Below are 16,299 nucleotides of genomic sequence, written 5' to 3' on the forward strand. Positions count from 1 at the left end.
AGTGCAATTAAGAAGGAAAAGGAGGAGAGAGAGTTACAGCTTCAAAACGAAAGAGAAGAAAGGGAATTTCAGTTGGAAAAATGGGGGAGGTGAAATGGTTTGAGTTAGAAAGGCTACAAGCACAAGATGAAAATGCGACTCGCCAGTCAAACCTTATCACCAATTAAGAGCAAAACTTTGATGTACTAAGACACTCAAGACAAGTGCCTAGATTTAATGAGGAGGAGGTTGAATCATACTTTATCTCCTTTGAGAAAATATCTAACAGGCTAAGATGGCCGAAAAAATTCTGGACTCGCCTCTTACAAGGCTTGCGGGTCGGGCTCGTGAAGCTTTTTCTCTGTTATCAGAAGACAGTTCCTTTGAACAAACTAAAACTGCAATTATAAATGCTTATGAGTTAGTACACAAAGCATATCGACAGAACATCAGATACACCAGCACAGACTTACACTGAATTTGAAAGAATTAAACATATGGATTTTGATTGCTGGATATGATCTCTCAAGCTAGAACCCTCATATGAAAATTTGAGAGGAATGATGTTGCTGGAAGAATTTAAAAATAGCATCCCAGTTAATATAAGAACACACATTGAAGAACAAAGAGTTACAAGGGTAAGAGAAGCAGCAGAAATGGCAGATGACGATGAGTTAATACACAGACCATTAACTCAGAATAAATTTGGGTCTAGTAACTCTCAGAGTCCAGGAAGAAATGGCAGGGATGCAGATGAAGCAGAAATGAATTTGAGAGAAAAGGAGAGTAGGGAAGAAAAACCAGATTCGTCTCCAACGTTTAAAAGGAACCCAGGTGATAAACCAGTAGGGGCACACCCAATGTGTTTCCAGTGTGGAAAATTTGGGCAGATGAGGGGTCTAGCTTGAGAAATCGTATCCAGTGATCAAAAGCCATATGTTTAATTCTTTCAAATTTAATGCAAGTCTGTGTGGGTCTATTCCTGTTGTGTCTGAATTTCTGTCGATACGCTTCGGGTACTAACACATATGCATTTAGAATTGCAGTTTTAGTTTTTTCATAGTCAGAGGAATGTCTGGGTATGTCCAGACAAATAGTTGGTATGCCAATAAACCAACAAGAAGCGCTGCATTCAAATCAATGTCTGTAGCTATGACAGTAGGAAGCATGTGTTCCAACATAACCCAAGAACAAAACACATACCAGAACTTTTTACACAAATGAAAAATGACTCCTTTTGTATACCAGGCACCAGGCAAGAGATAACCATCCTCAGGGATACTGGTTGTTTTCAAACACTACTTGCAGCCAAGTTTACAGAAATGCCACCTGAAAGCAGAACAAATACCACAGTATTGGTAAAAAGACTTACTGGCAAATGCTTGAATGTTCCCTTCGTTAAAGTTTACCTACAGAATATGTTGGTCATGAGTCATTCTGAGCTTGCCCATGCAGGGGGTCAACCTATTGCTGGGCAATGACTTGGCAGAAGCACAGTATTGTATCCAGAGCAGTCCACAGAGACTGGAGAAACTGAGGGGAACAAAAAAAACTCTACACAGCTGCAGAGGGCTGAGCAAGTCCCAAAAATCCCACAGGAGGTGATAGGGCCAGTAAAGTTTAAAGAGGCTAAAGAAAAACCAGTGAATTTAAAAAGGCTAAGATTGAGCCAGAAGAATTTAAAGGAGCTGAGATAAATGCAGCAAAGGTTGAAGGAAAAGCACCAGAGATATCGTTAGCCAAAACCTTCTTTAAAGATTAAATAGGGACAAGGAAAGTTCTCAAAAAGGCAAGCCAAGAGTGAGGGAGATGCTTTACCTAGCTGAAGTGCCACAGGGGAGTGTAGCAGAAGCTGGACAACCACCTGCGAACAATAGTGTCCCAGAGGATAAGGGAAAGCCAATCTGAAGTAAAAGGAAAAGAGAAGGTAAAATACCCTAAGGTAAGCAACACTTGTGAAAGCCACCAGAAAACGAAAAGTGAGATCAGTGTGGATGTGCCCACTGAAAAAATAAAATGGTCAGGTTCTAAGTCCAGAGGTAACAAAACAGATTCAGAACTCACTAAGGACAAAGTACAGAAGGAGTACCCAGATGCCTCATAGGGGCAAAAAAAAATGTATCACTCACTATCACCCTAGAGATAAGAATTATCAAGGTGCCAGAAACTGAACTATTAAACACATGTGTTATGAAACAGCAGTTAAGGGGTTAAAACTTTGAAATGTGGAATTTGAAAACAACCAACAACAATGCAGTAATGTAAATTTGCATGTTACAACTTTGAAACAGAAAAGGAGTCTCTCCTAAAGTACTGCAAGCAGATGCTAGAGAAATCCAACCCCATTTCAACACCACCGGAATTCAAAAGTGGGAAACACATTAAATAAAAATGCACCAAACTTTCTAAACAGAAGCTTTTCTGCAGCAAAAATTCAATGCCCAAGAAAGGAAATTCAAGTATAATTGTGCCTCTTCCAAAGAAAGGATGATATAAAACTCAAACATGAACAAGGACATGCTGTTATAGACAATGCCAGCTACAGCAGTTGTGAGAAGGGTGTCATGTGTGCAGTGGTATGACCCCTATACCTTCTTTCTTTCTTTCTTTCTCTTTCTTTCTTTCTAAACCTAAAAAAAAACACAAAAATGAAATCCAAGGACTTTCATTTTTTCCCTTTTGGGGGAGGTGTTAAGCTCACGTAAAGAGCTGTGATTGAGACTGGGACTTGCTCAGCCCCCTGCAGCTGTGTAGAGTTTTGTTTGTTCCCCTCAGTTTCTCCAGTCTCTGTGGACTGCTCTGGATACAATACTGTGCTTCCTGCCAAGTCATTGCCCAGCAACCCCCTGCATGGCAAGCTCGGAATGACCTGTGACCAACTTTCCTTGTCCCTAGTTAATCTTTAAAGAAGGTTTTGGCTAACGATATCTCAGGTGCTTTTCCTTCAACCTGAAGAGTTATAAAAATTGAATTTTCTTTTAAAAAAGTGGACCATGTGCTTCAAAATGGCAGCCGCAGGTCAAAAGGCCTTGCATGTTCAAATAGTCTTACAGTCTGGCAAGGATAGAAGGATACATTCCAAAGCCAAGAGGTGTCAATTACCCCCAACATGAGCCCATTAAAAGACTTTTTTGAATTGAATGGGTTCTTTCGAAAAAAAGGTGTGACGTAGCCACATCCTGGGCCATTGTCAGCCACCACAGGGAGGAAGATCTATGTCTCCCAACAGAGGCAAGATGTGAGAGACTTTTAGCTTAAAAAGTAGCTCTCTGGAGAGAAAGAAAAGGAATCAGGACAAAACATCACCAAAGCCTGTCCAGCTGGGAGCTGGGAGAAAATCCAGCAAGAAGGTGCCCTGCCGTAAGTTCAACTTGTGCAGCAGAGAATTGGAAGTGTTCCCCTGTCTTCAGACTGAAATTTTAACCAACAGAGAAATCAACAAACAACCCCAGGCCTGCACTTATAAAGAAGAAATTGACCTCCAAGAAGATTCAACAGATTATTGTGAACCCTGGAAACCTACTTCACTTCAAACCATTTACCTCTTTTCCTCTCAATCTCTTCTTGTGAATGTGTGTGTGAGTGTGAGTAAATGCGTGTGCAGGTGTGGTTGCGACCATTTCAGGAGTGAATATGGCTTAATAAACAGTCAATCTTCTGTTTTAAACCTACAAGAAAACCTGTCGTTGTCTGTTTATTTGACAAATAAAACACAACGGGGATAAAATCCTAGTAACAAAAACACTTGCTGCAGTCAGGTGGGTGTTGAACAGTGGGGACCACCCAAACCTCACCACCTAGCTGTAACAGTGGTAATAAAGGGCTTAGACTCAAGATTCTGACTCCAACAATGAAGAGTGAAATCACACAGAGCGATATTAGACCACAGAATTGTTACGACCAGGTGAGAAAGGTGTCTAGGGGTCTTTTACTCTCTTCACCTGGTCTTCTTGTAACAGGGTTTAATTTTAAACTCCCCCTTTGTGAATCCTTGTTCACAGCTTTCCAGTTATAAGGCAAAGAAATGAGCATATACAGGCTTTCTTAGGTTTAAAGTAGAAAAGTGAAATTTTATTAAAACTTAAACTCTTATCCGGTTAACGCTTACAGATATACGACGCGCCCACGCTAGCATGCACACGTGATACACACATGCAAATAGAGACAGAAAACTTGCAGGTTGATAGGTTAATTGGCCATTATAAATTGCCCCCAGTATAGGTAGGTGGTAGGGAAATATATAGGGACCGGTGGGGATGTTATTGGAATATGGGATTCGTGCAGGATTAGTATAAATGGGTGGTTGATGGTCGGCACAGACTCGGTGGGCCGAAGGGCCTGTTTAAGTGCTGTATCTCTAAACTAAACTAAACTAAACTAAAAGAGCAGAAGAAAAATAAAATGGAGAGATTTGAGGCAATTTCTAAGGAGGGTTTTTTTTTTTACTGTGCCTTGAGCTCGCTGTAGGGTCCTTGATTGTAGGTAGTCTTGCTTTTAGTTGGGGCTCAGTATTCTTCTTAAACCTTGTCCACTGTAGGAGAGTTTTCTCGCTTGGGGCTCATATGTCTTCAATGGTTTCCGAATCTGGTGAGACCGAAATGAGAGCAGACTGGAGAGAGGTGTTCTCAGTCCAGGAGAAAATAGCTTTCTGATTTCAAATTTCTTGTTGGAAGCTCAAATTCAAAAAACTCCAACAGTCAGCCAGCCATGTGGCCAAACCAGTTTGACCTTGTCTGTTTGTGTATTCTGCCATTTTAGCAGTTAACCTGGAATGGTAGCCTTCAATGTCTGGTAATCAAAAGTCCATTGTGGATTAAATTGGAGCAAGGAATAGCTCCTTTGTCCTTTGAAATACTGTCTGTGGATATGCTAATGTCTCTCTCCAGCCAAAGTCTCCAATTGTTTTTTTTAAAGCAAGTTCTTTCTTCACCAATAACTATTTAAAATCAATGTTCATGTGGCAAAATTTATTTTTCTCATTCTTGGCAGCTGGGGGGCTTGCCTGACAAAAATTGCTTTGCCACAACTGCCGATTGAGGCATAGGTTGTAACACCATTTAGAAGGGCACAGAATATTTGAAAAGGAAGAAAATAAAAGGAAGTGAAAAAGAAATGGGATAATCAGATCAGAATACAGAACTCCAGCTGCAGAGCTAACAGTGGCACTAGCATACTGTAAGTTTTATTTTTTTTCGCAAAAATATACTTTATTCATAAAATTCTGTTAAAAATGCATTACGAAACAGTTCAAAACAGCACCAAGTTGAAATTCCAAAAAGTGCAAAAAAAATCAGTTTTCTTCGATACAGGACTGAGTTGCCTCACAACCCTTCCATTCCATTTTACAAGCCATGTACATTTGAGAGCAAACCCATATTTGGTGTATACAACCCAAGGAGTTTCTCATGGGCCCAGCCCCTCAGTTCACTTTGGTGGGAGGAGCTTACACAGTGGTCTTTCCCCATTGAGCCTTTGCAGTGGCTGCCCCAAGCTTTAGTGCGTCCCTCCGCACGTAGTCCTGGACCTTGGAATGTGCCAGTCTGCAACACTCGGTTGTGGACAACTCTTTTCGCTGAAAGACCAGCAAGTTTCGGGCAGAACAAAGAGCATCTTTTACCGAATTGATGGTCCTCCAGCAGCAGTTGATGCTTATCTCAGTGTGTGTCCCTGGGAATAGCCCGTAGAGCACAGAGTCCTGTGTTACAGAGCTGTTTGGGATGAACCTCAACAAAAACCACTGCATCTCTTTCCACACCTGCTTTGCAAAGACACATTCCAGAAGGAGATGGGCAACTGTCTCTTCCCCACCGCAGCCACCTTGAGGGCAACATGTGGAGGGGGTGAGACTCCGGGCGTGTAGGAAGGATCTGACGGGGAGGGCTCTTCTCACCACCAGCCAAGGTACGTATTGGTGCTTGTTTGAAAGTTTTGGTGATGAGGCAGTCTGCTTGGGGAACCATTCGACTGGATCCATCATCTCCCTTTCCTATAGGGCCTTGAGGACATTCCATGAAGACCATTCCATCCATGCCTGATGGATTAGTGGTCAAAGGTGTTTTCCCACAGAAACTTTCCCACGAAGGATAGGTGGTACGACATGGTCCAACTGGATGGAGCATTCCGCGGCAATGTGACCAGGCCCATCCTTTGCATACTGTAATTTTAATGTTTCTTGAAAACTAAAGTACAGATGGTATACTTCCTTTCTATCTCTCTCAGAGTTAATCTCCCTATCTCTCTAGGTACACATTAAGCATTTGCCAACAGTTTAAAATTAAAATGATGCCCCAGAATAACAGCTTTTGAAGTATTTCTTCAACCTGTTGTCAATCAGCTGTAAAACAAAGAATCTTAGAAATCTATGAACATCATGATGTAGCACCAGCTTCAAGTTGTACACTGAGATTCATACTAAAGTATTTTGGGAAATTTTGCACACAGTGTCAAGTAGTTGGTAATATCATCAACTGTCAAGTCACAATATGGGAAAATATCAACTTCAGTAATCATAATTAAATGTCATTATTCATAGGTCTGGCAGATGCCTCTCATCTCTCAGAATATCGATGGCAGGAGGAATCAGTCGAAGGCCTCCTTCCCATTTAAAATTTTTCAATTCACACTTCAACCACTCTGCAAGTGCAGAACCAGTGCACCTAACTGGAAAATCAGCTCGACTGATGCATGGGTGGCTGTGACAATTTCGCTGCTAGTCCTGTGAAAAGTAATGATGTCTTGATATCAGTAACATTAAGGGCCCAATCATCATGATGTCACTAAGCCCACTGAGATAATTTTCTTTTTCACCATGTTTTGTGTAATGACATCAGCACGTGAACATATCAAACCCAACTCATGGGAAGGTTTTCCTTCTCCCTCTGCCTCAGTGTAAGCCAGGTGGTGTGCTGTTCAATGCACCACATCTGAACATCTCTGCACTTTAAGTTCATGTCATTTGCCTGTTATGGGCATGTGAGAGGCAGGCCTCATACCAAGGTTGGGAGCACACTCCATAACAGGAGAGAATTTGTGAGGTTCCATAACAACATCTTGGCATTGCTTTCAACATTGATTGCAGAAATAAACTGTGGAGCTGAAATGCGTCGTAACATTCTGGAGAGAAGCTGGAGAGTGGTGGCACAGTGGCGCAGTGGTTAGCACCGCAGCCTCACAGCTCCAGGGACCCGGGTTCAATTCTGGGTACTGCCTGTGCGGAGTTTGCAAGTTCTCCCTGTGACCGCGTGGGTTTTCGCCGGGTGCTCCGGTTTCCTCCCACAGCCAAAGACTTGCAGGTTGGTAGGTAAATTGGCCGTTGTAAATTGCCCCTAGTGTAGATAGGCGGTAGGGAATATGGGATTACTGTAGGGTTAGTATAAATGGGTGGTTGTTGGTCAGCACAGACTCGGTGGGCCGAAGGGCCTGTTTCAGTGCTGTATCTCTAAATAAAAATAAATAAATAAGGAATTCATCAAAATGCTGCGGCAACTGAGGAGGATCTGCTCTCCAAGATCTAAAACTTAATCATATCCCTTATGAAGTCTTATTCTAGAACTGTTCTGTCAGCTCATTCTCCCCGATTCCACTCCACCACCTCACTCCCACTCCTTCACTACCATGTCTCAAAGTGAAATCGTTAATGACATTAGTAATTTTGCACTTTGGAGGTAGATACTCAGAAAAGCTGCAGGCTACTCACTTCTTTTTGATACATTTTTAGAATTTGTACATATTAAAAACTGAAATACACAGTAGGCATTTGCTAAGGGAAAGAACAGCTTACAGACCTTGACCGTAAATAACCGCCTTCTCTTTACATTAGCTGACGTATCGTTCCTCCGTTTTCTGTTTTTTATTGAGATTTCCAGCATTTGCAATTTTCTTTTTAGTTTAGAATTACCACATATTTATTAAAGGTGAAAAAGTTAGCCTTAAAACAATGAGTTGGTGTGGTCTTTTTCATCAAAACACCATACCTCTTGACATACATGACCCTGATCATCTACCGGTAGCAGGACTCCAGCCAATCACTTCATCTGTTCGTGAGACTCTCAGTATTTGCTTGCAGAAAATAATTATGTTGGAGCTGAGCTTCAGCTCCAAGTGTAACATTCACCCTCGGCTCTTAGCTCGGAACACGCCATTTCTCTCAAGAGTTCTTTCCCCCTCAAAATCAGCTAACAAGTGTATCTCTGGAATAAAAACAGAAACAGCTGGAAATGCTCAGCTGGTCTGGCAGCATCTCTGAAACCAGTTGCGTTTTTACCGAGCAATCAGGCGGTATAAAAATCCCCTAGAACTGGTAGTCTTACAGTTTTTGTATCGGAGGTTATATCTACACAACAGCAGCCTGCATTTCACCTTGAAAAGGTCAAACGCCACTTATCTCGAAGCTGCCGCTGGGCAGCCAGCTGGTGTGGGTGGGCTGGGAACAGCTGGCGCAGGGGGCGGGCTCACAGGTGCAGCTGGGTGAGCGGCTGACCGCTTTTGGACCCGCTGGCCACTGACGGGAGCCCAGTCTGCAGCGAAGATGAACGGAGCGGCACAGCTCTGTGACAGCTACTCCAATGTGAAAGAGTTGCTGGTGGAAAGTTTCAGGTGTCCGAGGGAGAATGACGGTGCGGACGATGTTTACTGCTGCGGCTTCTCGGACCGCAAGTACTGCTGCAGCGAGGCTGACAACTATTTCCCTTATCCACATGGGTACATGTGGTCGCTCAGGTAATTCGGGGACAGACCGAGGGGATTTTAGGCAAAACAGAGGGATCAGGAGAAATATTGAGGAGGAACAAGGAGTAAATGAGGAGACAAGTGGGAAAGAATCCGAAAGCGAGAAGGGAGGGCGATGAAAAGACAGTGGAGTGTAGCTCATTGAAGAAGCATCCAGCGGCTGGGGCTGACTGGTTGGAGCCAAACTGTCTGGAGCTTTCTGAGGTCTTTTTGCAGTTTTACCTGAATTTTACAACAGAGGAAGTAGTTCGCAGCCAATGAATTAGTTTTAAAGTCTGGTTGCTGTTACTTAGGCAAATGCAGCAGTCAATTTTCACACAAACAGCATGAACGTTGTGAAATCGTTTATGTCCGCTGAATGGCAAATTGGGCTGCAACTTAACATCTCATCTGAAAGCACCTCCCTCATTACCGCTGTTACAGCCATGTGGTGAGGGGTGTGGGTGGTTCCCACCTGTGTTTTTGTTGGGGGTTTGACCCCTTTGTGTTTTATTTGTCAAATAAGCAGACAGCAACAGGTTTTCTTGCAGGTTTAAAAACAGAAGATTATTTATTGAGCAATATGCCTGATCTCAAAATTGTTGCAACTGCATCCATTCACGCACGCGCACACACACACACACACACGAGACAGATAGAGAAGAAAAGGAGTTTAGTGGTTTGAAGTGAGGTAGGGTTTTGGGGTCCATGGTAAACCTGTTGCATTTTCTCAGAGGTCATTTTCTTTTTAGTTGCAGGCCTGAGGTGTTTGTAGCCTTTTCTGTTGGTTGAAGGTTTAGTTGCAAGACAGGGAATCACTTCCAGTTCACTGCTGCACAAGTTGAAATGTAAAATTCACAGCAGGGTGTCTTCCTTTTGGTTGTTGGATTTTCTCCCAGCTCTCAGCTGGACATGCTTTGGTGATGCTTTTTCCCGGGTCTCTCTCTCCAGAGTTACCTTTTATGGTGCAAGTCTCTCACATCTTGCCTCTTTGGGAGACACAGATCTCCCTCCCTGTGGTGACTGACAATGGCCCAAGATTGGCTACTTCACACCTTCTTTGATTCAGAAGAACCCAAAATGTCTCTTGATGGGTTCAGGATGGGTATAGTTGACACCTCTTGGCTTTGGAGTGTATCCTTCTGTCCTTGCCAGACAGCAGACAGTTTCAATTAACAAAGCCATGTCTTTTGAACTTCAGTGGCCATTTTGAAGCACACTGTCCACTTTTTTGAAAAAAAAGTCAATTTTTATAACTCTTCAGGTGAGTTCTTGTATTTTCAATCACTGCACTTTACGTGAGTGTCACAATGCATTGAAGTGTTAGTCCAGATTTTATGCTGAAATAGATAGTGGGCCTTGGACCCCTGCCCCTCTGACTTAAAAGAGAGAGTTTTCTTTTTTTCTTTTTCTTTTGGGTCTCCTTATCTCGAGAGACAATGGATACGTGCCTGGAGGTGGTCAGTGGTTTGAGAAGCAGCGCCTGGAGTGGCTATAAAGGCCAATTCTGGAGTGACAGGCTCTTCCACAGGTGCTGCAGAGAAATTTGTCGGGGCTGTTGCACAGTTGGCTCTCCCCTTGCGCCTCTGTCTTTTTTCCTGCCAACTACTAAGTCTCTTCGACTCGCCACAATTTAGCCCTGTCTTTATGGCTGCCCGCCAGCTCTGGCGAATGCTGGCAACTGACTCCCACGACTTGTGATCAATGTCACACGATTTCATGTCGCGTTTGCAGACGTCTTTATAGCGGAGACATGGACGGCCGGTGGGTCTGATACCAGTGGCGAGCTCGCTGTACAATGTATCTTTGGGGATCCTGCCATCTTCCATGCAGCTCACATGGCCAAGCCATCTCAAGTGCCGCTGACTCAGTAGTGTGTACAAGCTGGGGATGTTAGCCGCTTCAAGGACTTCTGTGTTGGAGATATGGTCCTGCCACCTGATGCCAAGTATTCTCCGGAGGCAGCGAAGATGGAATGAATTGAGACGTTGCTCTTGGCTGGCATACGTTGTCCAGGCCTCGCTGCCATAGAGCAAGGTACTGAGGACACAGGCCTGATACACTCGGACTTTTGTGTTCCGTGTCAGTGCGCCATTTTCCCACACTCTCTTGGCCAGTCTGGACATAGCAGTGGAAGCCTTACCCATGCGCTTGCTGATTTCTGCATCCAGAGACAAGTTACTGGTGATAGTTGAGTCTAGGTAGGTGAACTCTTGAACCACTTCCAGAGCGTGGTCGCCAATATTGATGGATGGAGCATTTCTGACGTCCTGCCCCATGATGTTCGTTTTCTTGAGGCTGATGGTTAGGCCAAATTCATTGCAGGCAGCCGCAAACCTGTCGATGAGACTCTGCAGGCACTCTTCAGTGTGAGATGTTAAAGCAGCATCGTCAGCAAAGAGGAGTTCTCTGATGAGGACTTTCCGTACTTTGGACTTCGCTCTTAGACGGGCAAGGTTGAACAACCTGCCCCCTGATCTTGTGTGGAGGAAAATTCCTTCTTCAGAGGATTTGAACGCATGTGAAAGCAGCAGGGAGAAGAAAATCCCAAAAAGTGTGGGTGCGAGAACACAGCCCTGTTTCACACCACTCAGGATAGGAAAGGGCTCTGATGAGGAGCCACCATGTTGAATTGTGCCTTTCATATTGTCATGGAATGAGGTGATGATACTTAGTAGCTTTGGTGGACATCCAATCTTTTCTAGTAGTCTGAAGAGACCACGTCTGCTGATGAGGTCAAAGGCTTTGGTGAGATCAATGAAAGCAATGTAGAGGGGCATCTGTTGTTCACGGCATTTCTCCTGTATCTGACGAAGGGAGAACAGCATGTCAATGGTCGATCTCTCGGCACGAAAGCCACACTGTGCCTCAGGGTAGACGCGCTCGGCCAGCTTCTGGAGCCTGTTCAGAGCAACTCGAGCAAAGACTTTCCCCACTATGCTGAGCAGGGAGATTCCACGGTAGTTGTTGCAGTCACCGCGGTCACCTTTGTTTTTATAGAGGGTGATGATATTGGCATCGCGCATGTCCTGGGGTACTGCTCCCTCGTCCCAGCACAGGCATAGCAGTTCATGTAGTGCTGAGAGTATAGCAGGCTTGGCACTCTTGATTATTTCAGGGGTAATGCTGTCCTTCCCAGGGGCTTTTCCGCTGGCTAGAGAATCAATGGCATCACTGAGTTCCGATTTGGTTGGCTGTATGTCCAGCTCATCCATGACTGGTAGAGGCTGGGCTGCATTGAGGGCAGTCTCAGTTTCAGCATTCTCCCTGGAGTACAGTTCTAGGTCGTGCTCCACCCAGCGGTCCATTTGTTTGCGTTGATCAGTGATTATGTCCCCCGATTTAGATTTGAGGGGGGCGATCTTCTTGATGGTTGGCCCAAGAGCTCTCTTCATGCCATCATACATTCCTCTGATGTTTCCGGTGTCTGAGGCCAGCTGAATATGACTGCATAGGTGTTGCCAGTAGTCGTTTGCGCAACGCCTAGCTGTTCTTTGTGCAGTACTTCTGGCTGCTTTAAGTGCTGCGGATGTTAAATCGCTGGGGGCTTTCTTGTAGTTCAACAGTGCAATGCGCTTAGCGGCTATGACACGTTCCAGCTCTTCATTTTGAGATTGAAACCAGTCTGCATTTCTCTTCGCACTTTTGCCGTAGGTGGTCAAAGCTGACTCATAGATGGCGCCTCTGATGTGGGCCCACTTGGTCTCAGCATCCCCTGTGGGAGTGTTTTGAAGGGCTGTTACAAGTGAATTTAGAAATTTTTGTAACAGCTGTGGGTGAGAAATTCTGCTCGTGTTGATGCGTGGGTGGCCCTTCTGCTTGGAATGATGCAACTTCTTTGGTCTGAGTCTAACCTTGCTGCACACCAGGGAGTGGTCGGTGTCGCAGTCTGCACTGTGGAAGCTGCGTGTGATTTGAACACTGTTTAAGGCGGCTCGCCTTGTGACAATGAGGTCTAGCTGGTGCCAACGACGCGATCTTGGGTGCCTCCATGAAACCTGGTGACAGGGTTTAGTGTGAAAGAACGAGTTGGTGATGCAGAGGTTATGATAGGTACACAACTCAAGCAGTCTCTGCCCGTTCTCATTCATCCTTCCAACGCCATAGCGCCCAAGGCAGGAGGGCCATGAGTCATGGTCGGCCCCAACCCTGGCATTAAAGTCCCCCAGCAGGAATAGGTGTTCGGTGTTGGGGATGCTGCTAATGATGTTATGGAGTTGTTCATAGAACTGGTCTTTAGCTTCAGGTGGGGAGCAGAGTGTTGGAGCATAGATGCTGAGTAGGTGTACTGGACCAGAGGTGGTGAGCAGTCGGATGGACAGTATGTGTTCCGAGCCATTTGAGGGAGGCTCTTATCATGCTGAGCAAGGAGTTTCTGATGGCGAAGCCCACTCCATGCTGTCTTGGTTCTTCAGGATCCCTGCCCTGCCAGAAGAAGGTGTATTCTTGCTCTGCTAGAGAGCCACTCGCGGGGAGGCGAGTCTCCTGAAGTGCTGCAATGTCTACATTGAGTCTACTGAGCTCGTTGTTAATGATGATGGTCTTCCGAGAATCGTTGATTTGTGTAAGGTCTTCCGACAGGCCAGGACACATAGTTCTGACGTTCCAGCTTGCAAAGCGAAGGGCTGGTACCTTCTTTCCTTTTTTCATGTTGTTTGGTGCGGTGTATCAGTCCACCTTTCGGGCAATGACCCTGAGCTCCAAGCACCCATTGAAGCAGGCAGACTGTGGCAGGATAGAACCTTATTGACCGGGGGCTGCCCGGTTTGAGGTGGGCGGTAGCTGTCCAGTGAGGTGCAATGACCTCTCCCACCGACAAAGGCAACCCGTGGCGCCCAGTTTCTATGCCAATTTATCTGGACTTATAATCCGTAACTGCTGCCTTCCGTGTTGTGTCAGTCGCTGTGAGGCAACTATGGAGTGACCTCTCCATGGCGCATGCCTGGGCAAATTTATGGAGGTTGAGAGTTGCCCAGTCATCAAAACCCCCCTCTCGGCCTTTCTGGTGGGGTCCAAAGGAGTGCAGGACATGACGTTTGGCACCAGTATGGCTGCAGGAACTGCCGGAAACATGCCAAAGGTGACACATGACCGCCTACGGGGTTCCGCTCCGGATTATCTGTTAGGGTTTACTCCCTTAGCCTTGGTCTCTCCCGAGACGCCCACAAGGCAGTGGGGAGTGAGAGTACTACCAACTGAACCAACGTGATAATTGGTTGAGCTAGGATGATGGTTAAACTGTTTTATTTGTGCCCCAGATATTAAATTGGTACTTATGAACATATGAATTAGGAGCAGGAGTAGGCCATTGGGCCACTCAAACCATTTGATAAGATCAGGCTGACCCAATTGTGGCCTCAAATCTACTTTCCTGTCTACCTGCTATAACACAAGAACACAAGAAATAGGAGCAGGAGCAGACCATATGGCCCTTCAAGCCTGCTCTGCCATTCAATACGATCATGGCTAATCTTAGGCTTCAACTCTACTTTCCCACTCACTCACCATATCCTTTGATTCCCTGCAAGACCAAAAATCTGTCTATCCCAGCCTTAAATGTATTCAATGACAGAGCATCCACAAACCTCTGGGGCAGAGAATTCCAAAGATTCACGACGCTTTGAGTGAAGTAATTTCTCCCCATCTCAGTCCTGAATGATCGGCTCCTTATCCTGAGACTGTGCCCCTGTGTTTTAGATTCCCCGACCAGTGGAAACAATCTATGTGTCTATCCTATCAGCCGCTTCAGAATCTTGTATGTTTCAGTGAGATAGCCTCTCATTCTTCTAAACTCCAGAGAATATAGGCCCAACTTACTCAGCCTCACATCATAGGACAACCCCCTCATCCCAGGGACCAATTTAGTGAACCTTCACTGTATGGCCTTCAATGCAAATATATTATTTCTTAAATGTGGAGACCAAAACTGCACACAATACTCCAGATCTGGTCTCACCAAAACCCTGTACAATTGTAATAAGACTTTTTTATTCTTGTACTCCAATCCGCTTGCAATAAAGACCAACATGCCCTTTGCCTTCCTAATTGCTTGCTGTACCTGCATGCTAACCTTCTGCATTCCTTGTATAAGCACACCCAAGTCACTTTGTACATCAAAACTTAAAGTTTCACACCTTTTAAAAAATATTTAGCTTTTCTATTCTTACAACCAAAGTGAATAACTTCACACTTCCCTATATTATATTCCATCTGCCATTTTGTTGCCCACTCACTTAACCAGTCTTTATCTCTTTGCAACCTCTCTGTGTCCTCCCCACAGCTTACCATTCCACCGAGCTTTGTATCATCAGCAAACATAGATGCATTACTCTGTCTCTTCATCTAAGTCATTAATATAGAGTGTAAATAGCTGAGGCCCCAGCACTGATCCTTGCAGCACTCCACTATTCACTGCCTACCAACTTGAAAATGCCCCGTTTATGCCCACTCTTTCCTTCCTATCCATTAACCAATCCTCTATCCATGCTAATATATAACTTCCAACTCCACGAGCCCTTGTCTTGCCTACTAACCTTTCGTGTGGCACCTTATCGAATGCTTTTTGGGTCCAGATATACCACATCTACTGGTTCTCCTTTATCTACCCTACCAGCTACATCCTCAAAAAGCTTTAATAAATTTGTCAAATAGGATTTCCCTTTAGTAAAACCAGGTTGACCTGTTCTAATTATACTGTGCTTTGCTAAGTGCATTGTTAAGACCTCCTTAATAATAGATTCAACATTTTCCCAACAACTGATGTTAGGCTAACTGGCCTGTAGTTCACTGTTTTCTCTCTCCCTCCGATCTTAAAAAGTGGCATAACATTTGCCAACTTCCAATCTGATGGGACCGTTCCCGAATCTAAGGAATTTTGGAAAATCATAGTTAGCACATCCACTATCTCTGCAGCTATCCCTTTTAGAACCTTAGGGTGTAGGCCATCAGGTCCTGGGGATTTATTGGATTTTAGTCCCTTAAGTTTCTCCAATACTGAGACTGAGACTAAGTGAGACCGGTGGTATTTAAAAAGAGCAGCGGCAGTGGGAAAGAAGGAGACTGAGTGAGACCAGCGGTGTTTAAAAAGAGAAGCAGCAGCGGGTAAGAAGGAGACTGAGTGAGACCGGCGGTGTTTAAAAAGTGCAGCGGTAGCGGGAAAGAAGGAGACTGAGCGAGACCAGCGGTGTTTAAAAAGAGCAGCGGTAGCGGGAAAGAAGGAGACTGAGCGAGACCAGCGGTGTTTAAAAAGAGCAGCGACAGCGGGAAAGAAGGGGACTAAGTGAGACCAGCGGTGTTTAAAAAGAGAAGCAGCAGCGGGTAAGAAGGAGACTGAGTGAGACCACCGGTGTTTAAAAAGTGCAGCAACAACGAGAAAGAAGGAGACTGAGTGAGACCAGTGGTGTTTAAAAAGAGCAGCGACAGCGGGAAAGAAGGAGACTGAATGAGACCAGCGGTGTTTAAAAAGAGCAGCGGCAGCGCACCTGAGTTTTGAAAAAAAAGCTGCAAGGTGATTGGTTGGTGAGTAGCAGCTGTTAGAATAACTTACAAAAAAAGGGGTAAGTTTTTTTTGTTGAAAATAAAATCTCTGATGATAAGGTGAGTACTACTAAAGTG

General features: G+C 44.8%; 1 protein-coding gene across 2 annotated transcripts in view; it reads left to right on the forward strand.

Annotated features, from left to right (window-relative positions):
* The first annotated feature begins 8,426 nt into the window (after nucleotides 1-8,426).
* LOC137382903 (protein shisa-like-2B) overlaps nucleotides 8,427-16,299 on the forward strand; it is a 46,897-nt gene continuing 39,024 nt past the window's right edge. For both annotated transcript variants that reach the window (XM_068055511.1, XM_068055581.1), the window contains exon 1: nucleotides 8,427-8,697. In XM_068055511.1, coding sequence (XP_067911612.1) covers nucleotides 8,507-8,697 — 191 coding nt within the window. In that variant the 5' untranslated portion in view covers nucleotides 8,427-8,506. The remainder of the gene's footprint in view (nucleotides 8,698-16,299) is intronic.

This window comes from Heterodontus francisci, chromosome 1 (assembly GCF_036365525.1).
Source record: "Heterodontus francisci isolate sHetFra1 chromosome 1, sHetFra1.hap1, whole genome shotgun sequence".
Lineage (NCBI taxonomy): Eukaryota > Metazoa > Chordata > Chondrichthyes > Heterodontiformes > Heterodontidae > Heterodontus > Heterodontus francisci.